Genomic DNA, 22,301 nt, shown 5'->3' on the forward strand with positions numbered 1-22,301 from the left:
TACGTCAAAAATGTGGGCCGATCACACAGATAGGGCAGTAAAAAACGAGTCAACACTCCTGGCGCGAGGAGTGACGCAATAAACTGTGATGCGCTGTGACTGCACCCCTATATCACAGCCAACTCCCTCAGGAAGAATTTATTTCATCGACTTCAACTGGAGGTTTAATCGCCTTCCAACTTTTTATAATGTGCGTCTGCGCACTAGTTCAGGCTTCGAAGTTGTAATTCACTTTTCGCGTTGGCTTGTTTTACTTGCGAATTGTAAATAAAAAGGGTCTCTTAAAGATGCGGTCTGCCTTTTTTTCGCTGCTTTCAAATGGCAGTACGTATACCTGCTTAGAAAAAACTAACACTCTGTACAGGCGGTATTTATTAGGGTGCTTGAGCTCGGTCTACCTTTATGACTATTTGTTTTATAAAAGTGCAACTTTTTGTGATTTACACAAGGGATGCTGCTGGAGTCAAATTCTCATTGATGGAAATTGTCTTCGTCAGGGCAGTAACTGCTTTCAGCAGCTCTTCCAACACAAGGTTTTGTTGAAACGTTACCTTCAGCAACATTCCAACCATTGTTGATTGCTTCAAGCCTCCATGTTTCTGTGAACTTGTCTGGTTCGGCATCTTCAGGATGCATGTAGCCTTTTCATAGGTTTGACACATTTGGTGAAAATCTATGTAACGCGGAGCAAAGTCCCTAATACGTTGTTTAAACATATGCGAAAGGCGAGTCAACAGCGGTTGTCCCTGAAAAATAACAGGCTCTTGTTTGGCGGATTACTGCACTATGCGGATTGTTCATGACGCTGCACAACCTTCGGGATCGGCACACATTTTTAGACTATTATCTGCAGGAGGGGCCCATAATAAAACGGTATCCTCTGGTTCCCTCTTCAGGCACGCGCTGTCTTCAACAAGCGTATGTGGGTTTCATTTTAGTCTATTTTTTCATAACTAATCATTTTTACTGCTGCGTACACAGCTCCCGGCTAACTTGGCGCGTATTTTGTTCCCAGCTCCATCTGGACGCCTTTTTACCTGGCTTCCATGTACTAAAGTGTCTGAAATTGTCTAATTTACCATACGAAAGAAGTTATATAGCCTGAATCCACGATACCCAAATTGATCTGAACTAGCCCAAAAAGACAGTCTTCAATAAGAATTGAAGGTGTATTTTATGTCGGACCGGCAGCCCTGTTGATGAGCGGTGTTGGCTAACACTCCGAAAGCTGGGTTTTAAGGACCCCACGCGGGGTCCAGTCCAAAAATTTTGCATGTACTACGTACGTTGCAAAGCCCTGTGAAAGCGGCGTTTCACAGCAATAATGTTTTTCAGATTGGCTCATTTTTAGAGGAAACGGTATAAGTTGAAATGCTGTGTTGCCATGCTGTGAGGAGGTGAGCGTCAATGCCAATAGGGAACATTTTCCTTTGCCTCTACTAGCGTGCGCAAACCACATTCCTACACACCTCTGCAAGAATGGAGGGACCAAGCCACGTTCATGTCACCATCCCTTCCTCCATATGTTTCATTTTTATTCCACATGTTTCCGTGTGGAAGGCACGGTGCGCATTCGGTGACAGTTTTTCGTGTTCTGCATTGCATGATTTACCAAAAATTACCTGCCAGCAGCGGCGACATTGCAGACTGCGTGGTGCGTACAGGCGCTTGTGTCTGTGTCGTAGATTCCCCGATGGAATGGCGGCCACTTAAAGTTTTAGGGCGTGGCAAGTATAGTTTAAAACTGCACGTAGTCATATTCCTATTGTCACTTCTCCCTTCAATTTTGAGCTAGCCACAAATTTGGTTGGTTCACTATGTCAAGGTAAAGTATTCACTGACTGTTCGTGATAATCAGAGTAAAGCATTGCATATAATGCTACTGCGACTAACATTTGGAGTGCTCGCCAATTTCAGCACTGTTTGATAGCCACTAAACTTCAATCTTCTTCAAATCTCACGCAATATTTCAATAGCAGCAATCAAGTGCTCCCGCTTGTAGGGTTTGTACGTTTTATGCGGGCACTTTTGTATGATACATTAAGAATGTGTTTTTTTTTCAGTTTTCATTACACTGGACAGTTTAAACTGGCGTGCAAGTATGAGGATCACTGCTGATTGACTGTTTCCTTACTAGGACTGTAGCAACCGGTCAATATGATAGACCGTTCTTCTACATGTCTCCACGGGAATTATTCTACTAGCAGCGCCATGTACGGTTAAAAATGACGACTGTGCGGTAATTATTGTTCAGATTTGAACATGCTTGGTATATTTGGGAGTCTGGAAAAAAATCAGGCAAGTTTGCACTCGGTCGCGCAAAGCTTAGGCACAGCGAAGCTTACTGGCTGCTATTGCTAGGTAAGAACTTGGCTGCCGCTAGGTTCTAACTTGGTTTAACTTAACTGCGCATCTAGGAAGGTATTCTCGAGCGATCATTTTCGGAGATACCTTCCCTTTTGCGACATTTCGAGTGACAAGCGCTGGACGCATCGGCGCCTACGAGCGACAGCGTTCCTGTCATGCCACAAACGCATGCAGGCTAACAAAGGTTGGCACAGTGCCAAGAACGCTGCTGCTTGCCGACGCCGAACGCGTTGGAGGCTGGCCGCTCGATATCAATCGGCCAGCTTCGCTGTGTCTTGAGCTTTGCGTGGCCTAGTGCAAGCGTTCACCTTTTTTTTCTCCTGGCTCAGCGCGCCGCGGAGAGAAGAGAGGCAGGGGTTGGGAAGGCAGTGAGCTGGCGAGGAGTGTCCCCCTCCTCTGGGTGGCCATGACTACCACGGCTACGCACCACAAATTACGGCTGGCTTAAACAGCTTCGCTGTTAAAATAAAACTTTGACTGTAGGTATCGTCGAAAGTAGCTGGCAGTGCTCGTAGCACTTATTCAATGAAACACTGCAAAATTGACGGTTTCGTCAATTCGGCAACCTAACTTTTAATTGACAGCCACCGGGCAGATGCAGAAGCCTGTCGGCTTGTCTCATTTTCCAATCCAACTTATAGGCGGTTTTATTTGTCTCAAACACCATATGATAATGAGTGCATGTTATTTGGTAATTGTCTTCGACTAATATCCCCCGCAGGGGCGTCTGCGTCAGCAGGCATTTAGTGTGTTGCGACACCACGGACCCGAGCACATGAGGGTCGGACCCTCCGACGTTTAACCGTGCGTGGCTTAGCCGTGTCCGGGGAAAAGGGGATCCTGGGGGTTGAGCCGAAGCCGGGTGTTTGGACCTTTAAGGCCCCTCGGCGGAGGCAACACACCCCTTTGGCCTCGGCTTCACGTAGACGGCACCCCCGGACTGACCCACCCGGGGGAAATCGGTAGTTGCCTTTTCCTGTCCTCCTCTTCAATCTTCGTCTTTTTCTCTCACTTTTAATCTTTCCTGTCTCCTTCTCACTTCTGAACTTCTGATTTTCCAGGCAGCTAGGGTTAACCTTGTGTGAGATAGCCAACCTTGGTTATATCATATTTGGTTATAGTGGTTGTGTACAGCTGGCGTTGGCAGGTCTTGTTCATAACAACCCTGTCGCGTCCCCTTGTTGGGCTCCACGGTGGGCGGCTGGCACCGCTGCCGAAATCATTTTAATTTGTATGGCATCCTCATACCCCAAACTCCCTGATCGCCCTCTTTTTAAAAGAGGGCGCACCGATGAATCCTTGAACTTCTTCGCAAAGACCACTGAAATTTCCCCACGTTTCCACGTGATTCATTGTGAAAACACTGACAAAAAAGCGACAAACATCTAACCCTTCTTAGTGTCAAAATGTCTCACGGAGGTCATTGGAAGTGGCTACAAAGCCACCAAGATGGCAAGTGGTGACCTTCTGATTGAAGTTAAAAACAAAATGCAGTACGAGAAACTTACAAACCTGGTGGCATTTGGCGATAAAACCATATCTGTTAGTGCACACCGAACAATGAACACCGTCAAGGGTGTGGTTTCAGACGACGACCTCATGGATTTGACTGATGAAGAACTCCTGAATGGATAGAAAGAAGAAAACGTTATAAATGTACAACGCATAAAAATCAGGCGCGACAACAAAGAAATACCAACCAAACACATAGTACTTACATTTGGCTCTAGCACACTCCCAGATGCAATAGAAACAGGCTACCTCAAACTGCGTGTAAGACCTTTCATTCCAAATCCACGACGCTGCTACAAATGTCAGAGATTTGGCCATGCCTCTCAAAGCTGCCGAGGACAACTAACTTGTGCGAAATGCGCTACAAAAGATCACTCTGCTGATGAATGTACTGCTGAGGCCCATTGTGCGAACTGCGATGGCAACCACCCTGCATATTCCAAATCTTGCGCAGCCCGGAAGAAAGAAAAAGAGATAATCACTATCAAAGTCAAAAAGAACATCAGTTTCCGGGAAGCACGACAGCGTCTTTCACCTTCATTTTGAATGAAAACTTCTTTTTCCGAAGTGGTGCAACAGGGGGCAGCATCACGACGGACCCCGGCGGTCGCCCAAGGCACGCGCAGCGTACTGAGGGGACTGCCACCCGCCCCCATGGTGGGAGCAGCTAAGGCTGCCCTGCCCTTCTCGAAATCGGCCACACCCGAGGCCTCCACTAGCGCTGGCAGCAGCCATCGCAGCTCAGAGGCTAAGGAGGACCCATCGGCCTCCGGGCTGGTGAGGCCACAGCCTTCGTCCCTCGAGGCGAAGGCTACACGACGTACACATCGCTCGTTAGAGCGAGTGTGCAGCGCTTCGCAAGAGGCTATGGACACTACTTCAAGCAAGGTGGTGCAGCCAGCACCTAAAGAGCGGCCAAATTCTTTGGACCGCTCTAGAAAAAACAAAACCAAAATTAGAGGGCCGCAAACGGCTCTGTAGGCTAAAACACGTTCCGTTTCGTACACACAGCACCAATTTAACTTCATTATGGACACGAAAATTATGCAGTGGAACGTAAGAGGCCTTCTTGGGAACCTCGACGATATCCAAGAACTTCTTTACCAACACAATCCGAAAGTGCTGTGTGTACAGGAAACGCACTTAAAATCAAAACATACGAACTTTCTCCGACAGTATGTTACGTTTCGTAAAGATCGCAATGATGATCTCGCATCATCAGGCGGCATTGCCATTGTAATTCACAAAAACATAGCATGTCAACGTTTATAGCTACAAACGCGCCTTGAAGCAGTGCCAGTTCGACTTGTTCTTCTAAACAAACTCATAACCATTTGCTCGCTTTACATACCTCCACATTACCACTTACACAAACATGAATTTCAGTCCTTTATAGACGAAGTGCCAGAACCTTATCTTGTTCTTGGCGATCTCAATGCGCACAGCAGTCTGTGGGGCGACTCTCGTATCGATGCGCGAGGTCGTCTTGTTGAACAATTTCTTTTCTCCTCTGGTGCGTGTCTCCTGAATAAGAAGGAACCTACGTTTTACTGTATCGCAAACAGAACCTTTTCTTCTATTGACCTTAGCATAGCTTCCCCGTCTCTATTTTCTGAACTTAAATGGGAAGTTATCAAAAATCCTTACGGGAGCGATCACTTCCCAATACTACTTAGAACAACCAAAGAAAATGAGTCTTCACAACAAGCTCCTCGATGGAAGGTTGGTACAGCCGATTGGGAGAAATTTCGAACTCTTACTAGTAGCATCTCCAGGGCTGACATCTCTTCGTTAAGAATTGATGCTGCTGTTGAGTATTTCACTACCTTCATAATTGATGCCACCTCTAAATGCATATCTGAAATAAGTGGTGTGGCATGCAAACGCCGTGTCCCATGGTGGAACGACGAATGTAGGAACGCTCGTAAGAAACAGAACAAAGCGTGGGGGTTGCTACGTGATTCTCCTACTGCGGAGAATCTTATGAATTTTAAGAAGGTAAAGTCCGAAGGCAGGAGAACGCGCCGACAGGCCAGAAGAGAGAGCTGGCAGAAGTTTTTCTCAGGTATCCACTCGTATACAGATGAATCCAAAGTCTGGAACAGGGTAAATAAGGTAAAAGGACGACAAACATATTCACTCCCTTTGGTAAGCACACAGGGCGACAGCTTGGAAGACCAAGCGAACTTCCTGGGCGCACATTTTGAACATGTGTCCAGCTCATCGCACTATTCCGAAACATTTAAACGATACAAAGCCAGAATAGAAGGACAGAAGCTGGAACGAAAATGCAAAAAACACGAGGCATATAACGAGCCATTAAGATTAGCTCAGCTACAGGCATCACTAAACTGCTGCAATAATTCTGCTCCAGGAGCTGACCGTGTAATATATGAAATGCTGAAGCACCTTCCTCATGAAACACAGAAAACCCTCCTTTCCCTCTACAACACTGTATGGTCTTCCGGTGAGATCCCATCTGCCTGGAAAGAGGCCATATAGTGATCCCTATCCTGAAACAGGGCAAGGATCCATCGTCTGTTTCGAGTTACCGGCCTATAGGACTAACTAGCTGTCTCTGCAAAGTCTTCGAAAAAATGATAAACCCTCGCCTATTAGATTTCCTAGAATCAAACAAACTGCTTGACCCATACCAGTGCGGTTTTCGCGAGGGTCGATCCACCACTGACCATTTGATACGTATTGAGGCGCAGATACGCGAAGCTTTTGTTCACAAACAGTTCTTTCTGTCTGTATTCCTAGACATGGAAAAGGCCTACGACACCACATGGCGGTTTGGAATACTGAGAGACCTCTCCCACTTTGGTATACGTGGTAATATGCTAAATGTGATTGAAAGTTATCTGCTGAATCGCACATTCCGTGTTCGAGTTGGAAACGCTTTATCGCGACCTTTTGTGCAGGAAACCGGAGTGCTGCAGGGTGGGGTGCTCAGTTGCACTCTCTTTATTATAAAAATGAATTCCTTGCGTCTATGCATCCCACGCAACATGATTTATTCAACGTACGTCGATGATGTACAGGTTGGATTTAAATCGTGCAACCTTGCCATCTGTGAGCGGCAGGTTCAGCTTGGTCTGAACAAGGTGGCTAAATGGGCAGACGAGAATGGGTTCTGCCTAAATCCACAAAAGAGCACCTGCGTCCTTTTTTCTCGAAAGAGAGGACTGTACCCCGACCCCGACATTCACCTGCAAGGACAGTCTACCTGTAAAAACGGAACATACATTCTTAGGCATAATTCTTGACACAAAGCTTACATTCATACCACACCTAAAATATCTAAAAACAAGTGCATGAAAACAATGAATATTTTAAAAGTGCTGTCACACACTACATGGGGTATCGACAAAAAATGTCTGTTAAACTTGTATAAAAGCCTCATACGAACACGCCTAGACTACGGGGCCATAATTTATCAGTCAGCCACCCCAACCGCGTTGAAGATGCTGGACCCCATCCACCATCTAGGTATTCCCTTGTCTACAGGTGCCTTTAGGACAAGCCCTGTAGAAAGCCTTTACGTGGAATCCAATGAGTGGTCCCTCCACTTGCAGAGGACCTACACAGCTCTCATGTATTTCTTTAGAGTGAACGCAAACAGTGAACATCCCTCATATTCCACCGTAAATGATTTGTCCAGCTCCCACCTCTTTCATAACCGCCCTGCAGTAAGAGAGCCCTTCTCGTTGCGTGCGAGAAGTCTGGCTGAGGAAATGGATGTCCCACTTTTCGAACATCGTCTACTGACACCCACTATACAGGTCGCACCGTGGCAGTGGCAGATTGTAGACTGTGATTTGTCCTTTTTACATGTTACGAAGCACGCCCCGGTTGCACACATTCGAATGCAGTTCCTCGAACTGCAGCATAAATACTCCTGTCCGGAATTTTACACCGATGCATCAAAGTTTCATGCTGGCGTCTCTTATGCAGCCGTTGGTCCATCATTTTCAGATGCCGACGCCCTGCACCCCCAAACGAGCATTTTCACAGCAGAGGCTTATGCAATACTGTCGGCTCTTAAACATATCAAAGAATCAAAAATAGCAAAAGCAATCATCTACACAGACTCACTGGGCGTAGTAAAAATTTAAAATCTCTTAAAAGGCACAAAAATCCAATAACATCGCTTTATTCATCAATATGTAATATTTATGCGTCTGGGCAGCATGTTGTAGTGTGCTGGGTGCCAGGACACCGAGACATCGAGGGAAATGTACTGGCAGACCAGATTGCCACATCCATCGACGCAAAAGCTGGAAACACATCTATGTCCGTCCCTGTTCCCGATTGCCAATTTCTTCCCCGGTTTGAGACCAATCTCGCTCACATCCTGCCTCGGCAAGGTGTACGAGAAAATCATACACAAGAGACTACAGGGACACTTAGAAGACAACAAGCACCTGCCAGACACCATGTTTGGTTTCCGCGGAGGCTTGTCCACACAAGACGTTTTACTGCAAATCAAGGAAGAAGTCCTCAGCAACGTTCCCCGCAGCGGCGAACATGCCCTCCTAGCAATCGACATCAAAGGAGCTTTCGACAACGTCAGCCACCAAGGAATCCTAGAAGGGCTCGCCAACACCAACTGCGGTGAGCGAACGTACAAGTACGTTCAGAGCTTCCTAAGCCACCGCACGGCAGAGCTGAAGATTGGGGAGATCCAGACTGCAGTATACCACCCTCCCAACAAGGGCACACCACAAGGAGCAGTCATCTCACCCATGCTCTTCAATGTCGCCATGATCGGCCTCGCAAGAAAACTGCAGGACGTAGAAGGCCTCCGCCACGCCTTCTACGCAGACGACATAACACTCTGGACCACAACAGGGTCCCTTATTGAAAAAGAAGAACGGCTGCAAACTGCAGCTGACCTCATCCAAGAATACGTCAGCCAACGGGGACTACAATGCTCGCCCGAGAAATCTGAACTCATACGAGTCTGGCGAGGCCGGGGTAACCACACAGTCCCCACAGACCCAACACGAAAAATGGAGGTACACCTCAACGGGAGCCTCATACCAGAAACGTCATTGCTCAGGGTGTTGGGCATGTGGCTGCAGTCTAACCAGCGTGCTACACACACCCTTACGCTCCTCAAAACCAGTGTCAAGGCGATATCACGCATGATATCCCGTGTAACATCGAAGAATAGAGGCATGAAGGAAGGGGACACACTCCGACTGGTCGAAAGCCTGGTGGTGAGCAGAATCACATACAGCCTGCCCTACTACCATCTCACACAATCCGAGACGAAACAGGCCGACACGCTCTTGAGGATGGCTTTCAAGACCGCTCTCCGCCTGCCGATGAGTACATCGACTGAGAAATTATTGGCGCTGGGGTTACACAACACCCTCAGCGAATCACAGAAGCCCTTCACGTCTCACAACAACAGAGACTTGCGCGGACTCACACGGGCCGGCAGGTCCTACAAACTTTGGGCTTCAAAGCCACAACACGAACCCAAGAAACCTGCACGATACCTCGTCACGTCCAGGACAGGTATCACATTGCCCCAATACCACGCAACATGGACCCTAACCTACACTCCGGAAGGAGGAAAGCAAGGGCCCAATACATAGAGAAAACATTCAGGTTCGATACCACGGCCCGTTTTACGGACGCCGCTATGTACGGAACGAATAAAAAGGGCGCAGTGGCAATGGTATGCGACCGCCGAGGCCACGTCACCTCCAGTGCATCGACCCGCCCCTGCACGATCACGGAAGCGGAAGAACTGGCCATCGCGTTAGCCATCCGCGAAGGTCAACACGTAAAAAACCACTGACGATCCTCACGGACTCCCAGCAGGCCTGCCGCAACTTCCTACAGGGAAGAATCGCAAGACCTGCGGCACAAGTCCTAGCCCAAATACCTAAGGAGGACACTGACGACAACACCATCATAACCATCATTTGGATACCGGGTCACGCTGCCATCACGGGTAACCTGTATGCCGACAGAGCAGCTCGAGAATTTGCATATAACCGAGCACTCATCACGCCGACTGCAGATGACCCTGACCCAGTTGACCCCGAGTATTCAGCAATCCTGAACTACCACAGAGGGAGTCGCTTGCGATATCCCCCACCCCATCGAATACTAAAGACGGAGGATGCCGCTGCCTGGCGTAGGCTCCAGACAGGCACTTACACGAACCTACACATATTACATCGCCTGCACCCCACAGCCTACAGGGACGAATGCCCGTGGTGTGGGGCCACACCAACCCTATACCACATTACGTGGGAGTGCACGCTACACAACATAGAACACCATGACACGAACACCACGAGGGAGCAATGGGAGGCACTGCTGTCCAGCTCGGCCCTCGACGACCAGCTCAAGCTGATCCAGAGAGCAGAGAAGATGGCAAGAGCCAGCGGAGCCCTGGACTAGGGGCCCCGACCATTAGCGATGCCCCATTGGGGCAAGACAAAACTATATTTGAATTAAAGTTTATCTATCTATCTATCTACCCTGTTCCCGATATGAAGCCATATCTACGCAAGAGACTTCGAGTCCACTGGCAACGTTTGTGGGACAGCCAGACCCATAACAAACTTCATTTAATTAAGCCTCACTTAGGGAATTGGCCATCGACCACAAAATCTAGAAGAAATGATGTCCTATTCTGTAGGCTCAGAATAGGACGCACTTACGGCACGCACAATTACCTGTTGTCTGGAGGCGAAACCCCGACCTGTACCAGATGTGGGGAGGCACTTACTGTACTTCACATCCTAGTACAGTGTCCACTAGCAGAACCAGAAAGGAAAAAGCACTTTGTTCAAGCCTATAGAGAGAATATACCCCTTCACCCAGCGATGTTTTTACATAATGACCCGGTATTTCAGCACGATTCAGTTTTAGCCTTTTTAAACGACATCGACATTTTGCAAGTTCTTCGCCCGAGAGATTCGTAGCGGCATCCTCTTCCAGAGGACGCTGCTGCGACAGCATATTTGAAATGCACTCTCCTCCAGGCCCTTGCTTCTAAGGGTCTCTGTGAGGCAGTAGTGCCTTGTGTCGCCTATAACTTTTTATACTATGTTATGTTACATAATTATATTCATTGCGATCCTATCACGTCACTGTCATGATCTTATCAACTTTGTCTTTTACGCACCTTTAGTGCGCAGGATTTTAGGCCCCTTTACAGCCACCCTACACCTACCCACTATCATTCACACCATTGCTCACTCAGTACACTACGCCTTGGCGCTCTTTCGCCATAGCTGGCCCTTGCGCCATAAAACAACATATATCATCATCATCATCGACTAATATCAAGTGAAAATGTATCTTTCCCAACGCGGGCTGTTTTCTCCATCACCGTTTCGACAGCATATGTACATATTATTGCGAGCAATTTTCCCGTCACGTGGGGTTTTCGTTCATAGAACAGCACGCAGTCAATTTCAAACCGCCTTCCGACGGAAGCTTGACTAGCAGTCTAATCTGTTATATTTTAAACATCGTCTGCGCTTTCGCTCTTATTCATAACAGTACAGCAGAAGTGTGTTAAACTGGGCTGGTTGGGGTACGTCGTCTCTGCTTTTTTTCTGTAATTCGCGCTGTTTTTACTCCTTAATTACTGTGAAATATTCTGCAGCACTTCACGTTACTCTACAGTACAGTGCAAGGACTGCACAAAGCATGTGGGGGCTCCAGCGACAATTGAACGCGCACTAGAATGGCTTGCTTGCGTAGAAAATCTGAGATGGAATAATAGATGAGGAGGCTCTGCATGCTACCTGACCTAAGAACCATTGCTTCACGATCCTAAAGAATGGCGCAAGAAAACGTAACCAGGTGCCTGCTGCAACGTGTAAAGAAAAAAGAATTTGCCCTTGACATTAAGAACGTACTCGTTTTTGCACTTGCAAGGTAATGGTTCACTAAAGCTATTGTTGACTCCAACGTATCTGAAGAACTTCTTTGCCTGGTCTGACTTACAAAAGTTGTAAACTAGGGGGCATGTGTTTTGTATAGGTCAGGCGTTTTTACTCTGTTACACTAAAACAGCAAAATATTCCTTCCATTTATGTTTTAAGTGCTTGTGTGAAGGTTGAAAAAAGGACTCCTAAAAACTATCTGAGCATCTATTCCGGTCTTACATCTATTCAGTAAACGAGCAATCATGTTATAGCTCTATGTCCCACAGTATACGTTGCAACTACCAGGTTATGAAATAAAGCGTTTAAACATAAAAGCCCCGAACATCACCACATTGGTGGTGGTGAGACAAGAGTTAAAATATTGATAACTCTTCTTTATTTCAATTATGCTCAAACTTGCCAAGTACAGTGTGAGCCAGAATGAACGTTTGCTTTCACCTAACTGTTAAAATTTAGGTTGAGCACTCTTTCGCAAAGTTTTGGCAGAACTGGCAATTAACCACCTCTATTGTTAAAACGACTTCGCAATATACTATTCGCTATTTTATTGCAGTGACGGATAAATAAACCCACCACACATTCCAGTGCTTGGTGCAAACAGGCCATGTTCAACAAAACGCACTTTCTGCCCACAAGCCATCCTCATCGGCCTAAAAATTCTGACCATTCATAATGCATTCGTTTGCTTTCTTTTTGCAGAAATATCTTCCCGAGACAATAGAATTTTCAAGGCGAATGTGGCTCGTACATCCCAGATACTACCAAGATGAACGCGCTGCTGCCAAAATATTGGGTCGTCTGGCCGAACGACTCAGGAGAGATGACCCGTTTTGGCCTACAGACGTCGTTAGAAATCCTACCTGCAACCACAATGACATAACGGCGTGCTGGCTGTTGGGCCACCAAGAAAAAGCCTGCTCCCTCCTTGAAGTCGTGGGTTACGAAATAGTTGAGAACGAGCGGCAGTGCTTTAACCTGCAACACTTTGATGGTGTTATGTACGGAGAAAACGCAGCCACTGAATATGATCCCGCAATCATGGAGGCTCTGACGTTCTTACTCTGGCTTTTGGAAAGACACCGCTGTATAGATAGTATATCGATGGGACATCCCCTCGTTACTGAGCCCGTGAGGAACATTTGTCTCATGGAGATGATGACAGTTGCAGGAAAACTTGTTACCGCACGGATAGGTGTTGGCTTGAATCGTCTACCAAATATTCACGGGATCTTTGGTGATACACTAAGAGTGTCTTTCGTTACCATGTTTCAAGGCATCAATACTCTTCGTGAACTGTGTTTTTTCGGGCTTCGCCTCCTTAGGGATAATTACGATGAGCAACAAATTGCAGCGGTCATTAGCAGCAATCATTCACTGAGAACTCTGCAGTTCTGTCGCTGCATCTTTTCTACGACGCTGCTAAAAAGCTTAGTTGCTCTAATTGTCGGAAACGATAAGCTTGAAGATGTCCGGCTAATCATGGAAACGAATCAGGACCTTGACTTACACGATGAGGCCTTAACTATGTTAAGTAAATCGAAAGGAAACCTTAAGAGACTTAGTATTAAACTAACGTATGGTCTAAAAGACTTCTTGGGTGCCATGGCGTCAAGCATTCACCTCACCCACCTAGAAGTAAGCAACCGTACAGACATTGGAACTTTGGAGGGGCTCTGTGGTACCCTGAATCCTAGCTCTTCAATCAGGCACCTGATCATTTCTCTTGACTTGAGGAATCTACGAGTGCTTGAAGATATGCAAATTATCCAACAGTTTGCAACAGCCATAAGAAAGTCTAAGCTGAAAGTGTTGAGACTACCAAACTCCCACTTCACACTTCCCGTCATTGAAGCTCTTGGCGACGCTTTGGCAACAAACACTGAGATGAGGGAGCTAGACCTAACTGAGGCATATCTGAGGTGTGACCTGGCACTTGCGCTAGTGAAGCGCGTACTCAACAGGAACAAGACACTCTGGGAACTTAAATTGGGAGCCCTGCGCCCATGGTTAGCGCTGGGCGAAAGCGAGGGGCCAATGGTATCACAATTTGATGTGTTAGATTACATTGTGAAAAACACTCCCCTTGTTGACACATCAAAGCCAGAATTTGGACCAGAAGCAAGCAATGATGGGCACGCCTGGATATCAAAAGTTTATTATCCAGAAGAAGCGCAAGCACTGTTGCAACTTATGTGGAAGCACGTGGTATTCCGTAGAATCGAGCTTGACTTCAGCCACAACTTTCAATGGGATCAGGATACATATGGTCATCTTCTCAGCTTGTTGGCGGACTATGGGACGCATAATATAGATGTGTTTTCATTGACGACAACTATAGCCATAGATGACTGCGCCGCTGTGTGTTTATCAAAGCTCATTATTCTATCCCAGGGTCTCAGTACTGTGACGGTAGAGCTCCCATATGAGTCGTCAGAAGAGATATGGAAGGTGTTGCTCGAAGCCCTGGCTGTCAACATTAATATCTCAAAAGTCAGGATCTCAGGTTTCCTTCAAACACCTAGCGTCCTGGCCTACTTACGGCACATGTGTACTCAAAACCGAGGCCTACGAGAGCTTGAAATGCACATACAACACGATAATGAGACGTTCATTAGAGAGCTGCCTGAGATGCTTTCAGGATGTTACACTCTGACAGAATTCGAGCTAACTGTAGGCAAGCCACCCTGCCAGAAACCTGTCAAAGGCATCAGGAAGCTACTGCGGAGAAACCTCCTGATGATCAACATGGGAGTGGCAGCCATCACAAGACATAAAGAAGCTCCCCACGGAGGTGGCCTAGTACCCAGCGAGAGGCTAGGTGGCCAATCGAGTGCTTGGGCCGTAGAAGCGGCGACAAAATACCCAAAGGTTGACGATTTGGTAGCAAAAGAGGCAGATTGTTCTTTTCAAGACGCCACTCTGAAGGTGCGAGAGGCGCGTTTGTCTGTGAAAAAGAACATACTAAAGCGCGCCACAGTCTACAAAGGTGAGCGCCCGACACCAGCCCACCCAACGAAGAAGGCCGGGTTCCACAAACTTGATGTAGAGTCCGTGCAAAGAATTTCAACCTATCTGAGCTCGTTCGATATTAAATTGCGTGAATCATCACGTAGACTCCCGCCAGTCAGCTCGGACCATCTTTGGTTGCCACGTGCGGCCACGGTAAGGTTTCGCCGGACATGCAAGGACCAAAAACTCCGCAGTCAATATTTGGAAGAGGAATCAAGACGAATTGCAGCATTGGGTGGTGCCGCACACGCGGATATAGCGGCTGGCGTGGCGCAAGAGGTCGTCGTCCCTGTTTGGGACGAAGCGGCAGCTGGCCGAGAGGTTGTTCCCGAGGGTCAGGAAGTCATCGGTCAAGAGGGCGTAGCCGATGATGACGCATTTGCTATACCGTATGCCGAAGTCCTTGAAGTTGGAGTGGGGGGACCCTTCGACGAAGAAGTTGGGATTCTATCAGGTGACCATCAAGTGGATGCAGCCGAGATTCAGGGCGCAGATGTGGTTATTCAAGGTGGGGCTGAAAATCGCCCAGGCCTTCTAGATGAGAACCTATTCGGCAATAACGAAGCTGGAAATCAGGCTGTCGCCGTTCAAGTAGAAGCTGACAATGCTGGTGCAGTTGTAGTTCAAGATCTTGCGGTTGGTATTGAGGCTGACCAAGAGGCCGCCGCAGACCAAGAGGCACTAGTTCAAGCGGGCGCAGCCTGGGTATATGAAGCCGAGAGTCACGCAGCCCATGATCCCCAAGGAACAGCTAATCAGTAGGGTACTGCAGCCGTTGAAGCTGCACCAGTCGAAGAGGACGGACTCGTGTAGACATTGGCGAATTTTCTTCAGTAATTCAAAGAGCGGGATGAGAGCCCTGTTTCAAGAGGGCCATCACCAACTAGTGGCATAAGGTTTGAAGCCTATAGTTATGGGAGGCTCACCTGGAATACCGAAAGACGCAGCCATTGACGTTGCTGACCAGGAGACATGAGAAATACAAAAGCCACCAGGCTGCAGAGAAGTGATAGAATCTAGTTCAGCTTTTAGCGTGCGTTCAGAGGACAGTTCACTCGCACAACTCAGCTTTGTACAATGTATGTCTGTAAATTAGAAAGTGGATTTTTAGCGAGATGCTTCGCGTTATTCAGCAATCTTCCGATTACCATTTAATAAGCAACAGAATTGTCGAGTTTTAGTAAAAAAAGTCCTGCATTTTGTGTGATTGTATTAGTGATACTGAATCTTTTCAGCAGAACATTTAGGATTGAGCCAAATGATCTAGGATTGAGCACTTCACAATTTGCTAGTCAGTTTTGATTCTCAGAAAGCAGTGTAAGATGGCTATTTGTTTAGCCTTTTAAAAAATAATACGAATAAAGGGTTCGCATCGGGAAGCTATTTTTTTTTTAATCTGGCGCTACATTTAGCTTTAGCTGACTGTACTACGCTAGAAATTCTTAAAATGTATCTGAATGTACTGTGGTAGAAAATATTGTTGAAACAGCGAAATGTAATATCTCAGAAATTTCTGAAAAATAAAGTGGAGTTCAATATTGTGCCAAATAATTGTGGTGTACTTTCTAATTATCAGGTAATTATGCATTTTGTAGAAAACTGAACATATGAGCGTCCATTAATTTAAGAAGCGTTAACCACGAACCGAGCACGAATTTTGCCTAATCTGCTGGAATATTTTCATGCGCCAGAAAATTTGTACATCGAAGAAATCGGAAGTCTTACGCATGATGTGCGCGCAAAGTATTTCAATACAGCCTCCTATTCAAAGCTAAACGATGAAACGTCAGCAATTCCTCGCGCTCTCAACCCATATACAGCGACACCAGCATTCTCCTACAGTGAAAAGATCAACATATTTTGGCTACCCGCTTTTTTCTGGAACAATTCGGCTGGCAAACTACGGGAGCAGGGTCAATACTCCATCTGTTAGAAGATTGTCTGTTGCGAGGTGGCGCTCGAAGAGTAACGTGTTCACTGGATGCTACACATATAAACATTTCACACAATATTTCAATTATAATAAATTACGTGATATTGTCACCCAGCTAGTACAGCTAGAATAGGTCACCAGCAACAGATAGGCAAAAAAAACACGTCAGCCTTTAATAATGGCTGGACCTCGGAGAGCGCGCGCGCAACCACGAACTTCGTCGTTCTCGCCTCAAGGGGCCAGTGTCACCACGTGCCAACTTATTTCGCGTCATTGCTCCCCTCTCAAAAGCGACCGACCCGGTCGCTTCAAGGGCATGGGGCGAGCAATATGGGCAAGAGTGCCAACATGGAAAGAAAAAAAAAACATACACGAATGTACACAGTGCTGAAGCGGTTTGTGAGGGTTGCTTATCCCTCGCGTGCGTAGTACGGCTTCATCCGTACTACGTGGACGACTTCAGCACGGGGACGGCATCGGTTCGAACTAGGATCAGAGCTTTGAGGCACCACCTCATAGTTCACATCACTGAAGCGGCGTACAACTTCGTAGGGGCCGAAATAGCGGCGCAACAATTTCTCCGAGAGCCCACGGTGTCGGATAGGTGTCCACACCCACACGCGGTCGCCTGGTGAGTACTGGACGTTCCGTCGGGTCCGGTTGTAACGGCAGGCGTCGGTATTCTGCTGGGTGCGGATGCGATTCCGAGCAAGCTGGCGAGCTTCCTCCGCTTTCTCGACGAACTCCTCAGTGGTGTCATTACTTGTGGCTCCGTGGTCTACCGGGAGCATGGCGTCTAAGGGAGTTGTAACGCGACGTCCGTAAACGAGCTCGAATGGTGTAAACTCGGTGGTTTCCTGCACAGCGGTATTGTAAGCAAACGTCACGTATGGCAAAATTTCATCCCATGTCTTGTGTTCCACATCAATGTACATGGATAGCATGTCGGCCAATGTTCTGTTCAGGCGCTCTGTTAAGCCGTTAGTCTGGGGATGATAGGCTGTGGTCCTTCGGTGGTCAGTATGCGTCAGCGTGACGACTTGTTGCAACAACTCCGCTGTAAACGCTGCACCGCGATCAGTAATGAGCACAGCGGGTGCACCGTGACGAAGCACGATGTTGTGGACGAAGAAGCTGGCGACTTCAGCAGCAGTTCCCCGCGGCACAGCTTTTGTCTCCGCATAGCGAGTTAAATAATCGGTTGCCACGATTATCCACTTGTTTTGCAAGGAAGACGTGGGGAACGGACCAAGAAGGTCCATTCCCACTTGCTGGAACGGCGCCGGAGGCGGATCCAAAGGCTGAAGGAGGCTGGCAGGCTTGACGGGTGGGACTTTACGCCTCTGACAGTCACGGCACGTTCGCACATAGCGCTGAACCGACGAAAATAGGTGTGGCCAATAGTATTTCCGCTGTATGCGCGCTAATGTCCTCGCGAAGCCTAAGTGGCCGGCACAGGGATCGTCGTGACACACCTGTAAAACTTCCTCGCGCAGCGCCGTCGGAACAACGAGAAGGAACGTTTCTTGGCTGTTCTCGAAATTTTTCTTGTACAGGACATCGTTCCACAGGCAGTACGATGTCAATCCTCGTGAAAGTGGGCGTGGGACAACAACGTCAGCTCCCTCGAGATATCGGATGACTGGAAGCAGTTCAGAGTCTGCACGTTGGTAGTCAGCCATGCGCACCACGTCGACGACACCAAGAAACGGCAAATCTAGCTCCAAGTCGGAGGATGTCAAGGGAATAGGAGAACGTGACAAGCAGTCAGCGTCGCTATGCTTACGGCCCGATCTGTAGACAACAGTCATGTCGTATTCCTGGAGGCGGAGGCTCCAACGAGCGAGGCGACCTGACGGGTCTCGTAGATTGGCAAGCCAGCAGAGCGAATGGTGGTCACTGATCGCTCGAAATGGCCGGCCGTATAAGTAAGGTCGGAACTTGTTGATGGCCCACACGACTGCTAAACATTCTTTTTCGGTGGTCGAATAATTAGCTTCTGCTTTTGTGAGACTACGGCTCGCGTACGCAATTACACGTTCTGCGCCGTCTTGCCATTGAACCAGAATAGCCCCGAGTCCTACGTTGCTTGCGTCTGTGTGAATTTCAGTTGGCGCGGTGTCATCAAAATGCGCCAGCACTGGAGCGGATTGAAGGCGTTTGCGCAATTCGGCGAAGGCCAGCTCTTGGTCTTCCGTCCACGCAAAGGGCACATCTTGTCGCGTCAGTCTCGTGAGAGGTTCAGCAATCCTCGAGAAGCCTTCAACGAAACGGCGGTAGTAAGCGCAGAGGCCCAGGAACCGCTGAACAGCCTTCTTGTCTTTAGGGTGAGGAAACTCGGCAACGGCAGCGAGCTTTTCTGGGTCTGGTCGTACTCCTTGGGAGCTGACCACGTGGCCTAAAAACTTGAGTTCCCGGAAGCCAAAGTAACATTTTTCAGGCTTGATGGTGAGGTTTGCCTTGCGTATTGCGGTAAGGACACTTCGTAGTCGGGTGAGATGTTCATCGAACGTGCTGGAAAACACAACACCTCCACCAGAAATGTCACCCAGCTAGTACAGCTAGAATAGTTCACCAGCAACAGATAGTCAAAAAAACACGTCAGCCTTTAATAATGGCTGGACCTCGGAGAGCGCGCGCGCAACCACGAACTTCGTCGTTCTCGCCTCAAGGGGCCAGTGTCACCACGTGCCAACTTATTTCGCGTCAATATTAGATAAAATCATTGATTAAATCAGTTGTGTCTAACCTATTTGTAATGTGCGGAACTTTCTGCATAGTAAATTCACTTTGTGGAATTCAAATATAGGGACAGATTACAGCACTCATGGTACTCCTCTTATCAAAGTAGACTAGAGATATATTGTATATATGTATTGGGTAATAAACAGTATTATGTTCAGAACTCCTTGAATAAACACTTATTTTATTTCTGGGCTGTCCAAATTTTTTACTTTAAAACAGTTGGCTGAGGCAACCCTAGCATATCAATTCTATTGTTTCTTTTCTATGTTCATATTTTACGGAAATTTAGCAAAGCAAATGTTTACTATTTATGACTAAGTAGAATAATTAACGTCCAAGTACTTACCAGCCAGATGTGTCGGCAGCATGACAAAAGTAGTCACCATAACCATTTCTTTGGATCATTTTATAATTCACTGGGTTGGTATGGTAAACCAATGCTTAAGCCGCCCACGATGATGCAGTTGCTGCATTGCAGGCTTCCTGCATGCCAGGTTGGATATCTTATTTTAAATGTCCCGCCTGGAGGGTTAATCTACTCTGAGACCAAAACGTATATTACAGCTCATGTCACGCGCGTAATGAGGCAATGCCACTTACGAGACGAACAACATCTTTCCTGCCCATTTGTAGTTGGGATTGAAACAGCACAACCACACGATGAAATGCGCATTCAAAGCTCTGTTGATGTCTTAATGAAACTGCTCAACATGAAACCGCTCGTCGACTTTTGCAACTTGGGATGATCCCATATACCGGGTGTTTCAGGCAACACTTTCAAAAATCTTTAAAAGTAGCCTGTGGCAGATAGCCACAATTCTAGTTCATGAGCTGGTCTACTCGAAGAGGCGGACATTACTTGTACAAAAAATTGAAATGCATAATCAATCAACAAACTTAAATTATAATTTTTACTAATTACCTTATGGTTAATATTGCAATTTACAAATTCTAGCCTTGGAGTCCGCAAGGCGGAACGACTTGGAACGAATTCTCAGGATGACACTAGTTTTCAGATATTAATTCCCGGACTATTCAGAGCAATGCATTGGCATTCCAGTTAATTTTGTGCTTCAATGCATAAGAAGACGTTTTGTTAAGAAAGTACCTGGAACGCCAATGCGTTTCTCGGCAATGTTCAGGAATTTTTGAAAGTGTTCGCTGAAATCCTGTATTTGCAATGAAAGCGTTTCCATCCCCTCATGCTTAGCCCCCCTTCGCGATTTCTTTTAACGAGACCCGACCGAACCATCCGAGGACGCCCAGGAAGATTAATAAGTGCAAATGTATTCAGTTACATTGACAATATTCTTGTCTTGTGGGAAAACGATGACATCTTTTCATGCCTGTATTACTCAAACTTTTGGGTATTTTCTGCAACAGTTTTTCGCCACTTGTTCAGACTTTCGAAATCTGCATGTATAAGAATTCTTAGGTTTGTTCTTAACTTAGGTTGTGGCAACTGTTGCTCGGCCTATGAACCAGTATTGGCAAGCGTTTGCTTCCGCTTCAGTCTGCACAATCTAAAATTGCAAAACGGCCAATTGCAAGAGCTTGTGACACATATGCTGGTCGTATGTCGTGCTACTGCAAAATTCAATGCAGTTTTGAGAAGATGGCAAGATTTCCCAGCCGCGTCTCGTCAGCGGTCGCTGAGTGTGTGCCTTAAAAAATAAAAACAGAGGGAGCGCTGTAACAAGCGGCCAAGCTCGCCTATGTAACTGGGAGCGAGCAATAACGTGATGCTCGCGCCGTTCCGTTATTGGTCTTCTTTTCTCGGGATACAGTCGTTCGGAGTATGGTGTCCGCCGCTTGGATAAACTTCGGACGTTGCCGCCGCCGCAACGCTTCTAGCGATTTTTTTTTTCAAAATTCACTTGATGGTAAAAAAAATATCAGTTTTAAGTTTGTGTAGTTTGTTTGAGCGACTCTGACTGAGTGGACTCATGAGTGAGTTTGACGACGTTTGCCATACCCACTGTCTATTCCCCTTTGGGCTCAGCGCTTTCGTACGCAAGGTAGCGGTGACAAAATATCCAAATGAGGACAAGGCATCCTCTCCATCTCGAGATGGCATCGAACCAGCTGACTGGTGTGACCAGTTTCGCGATGACAATTTTTCAGATGACAATTGGGATTGTAAAGAGCGGGCTCGTTCGCACATCGACTAGCCTGACAGCAGATACTATTTCATTTTGCTAAGCTTTCGAAAACACGTGTCGTATTCAAGGGACACAAATCACTTAGGTAGGCCTAGATAATAATGCAAATAATAAATACAAGAACACAAGCCACTAGCGGGTCTCAGGAGTTAGAATGCTTTAAAATCTTCAGAGCTGCCAACCTAGAGCTGCGAACCTTCAGAGCTGCGAACCGTAGCACGAAGATTTCGCTCTGCACCAGACACTTAAGTATAAACCGCATGCACGTGACCTTGCGCGCGACAGCGACAAGCGATGCGATGGAGATGGCTGTCGCGTTCGATCGTCGCCTACAAGTCGTGCCGCATGCGAGCGGCGAGACGCGCGACGTCTCCCCGGTGTTGCCGGTATGAGGGCAGCAAATACTCCCCGAAACTGGCTTGTCACATGCTTTAATTATTTAAGTTGATGTTTTTAGTGTAAAGATCAGCATAAATATTGGTAAAGGTCTTGCACTACGTTATTACTCTCGCACGTATCAAAATATAGTCGTTTACTCGTTCCGTGCGACAATCGGTAGTACTTGACTGATGTATATCCAGTTCCGGCTTCGCGCTATTGGCTAGTCGCCCATAGCACTTCCGGGCGACGAGCGACGAATTCTAG

At 47.1% G+C, this 22,301-nt stretch overlaps 1 protein-coding gene across 2 annotated transcripts in view; it reads left to right on the top strand.

Annotated features, from left to right (window-relative positions):
* Positions 1–22,301, top strand: part of LOC125940140 (uncharacterized) — a 70,316-nt gene that overhangs the window by 43,433 nt on the left and 4,582 nt on the right. Inside the window, exon 3 of one of the 2 annotated variants that reach the window (XM_049655855.1) lies at positions 12,507–16,342. The exons of the other annotated variant lie outside the window; for it this stretch is intronic. Coding sequence (XP_049511812.1) covers positions 12,507–15,578 — 3,072 coding nt within the window. The 3' untranslated portion in view covers positions 15,579–16,342. Of the gene's footprint in view, positions 1–12,506; positions 16,343–22,301 lie in introns of those variants that run through there. 2 annotated transcript variants of the gene reach the window in all.

Source organism: Dermacentor silvarum, chromosome 9, assembly GCF_013339745.2.
Source record: "Dermacentor silvarum isolate Dsil-2018 chromosome 9, BIME_Dsil_1.4, whole genome shotgun sequence".
Taxonomy (NCBI): Eukaryota; Metazoa; Arthropoda; class Arachnida; order Ixodida; family Ixodidae; genus Dermacentor; species Dermacentor silvarum.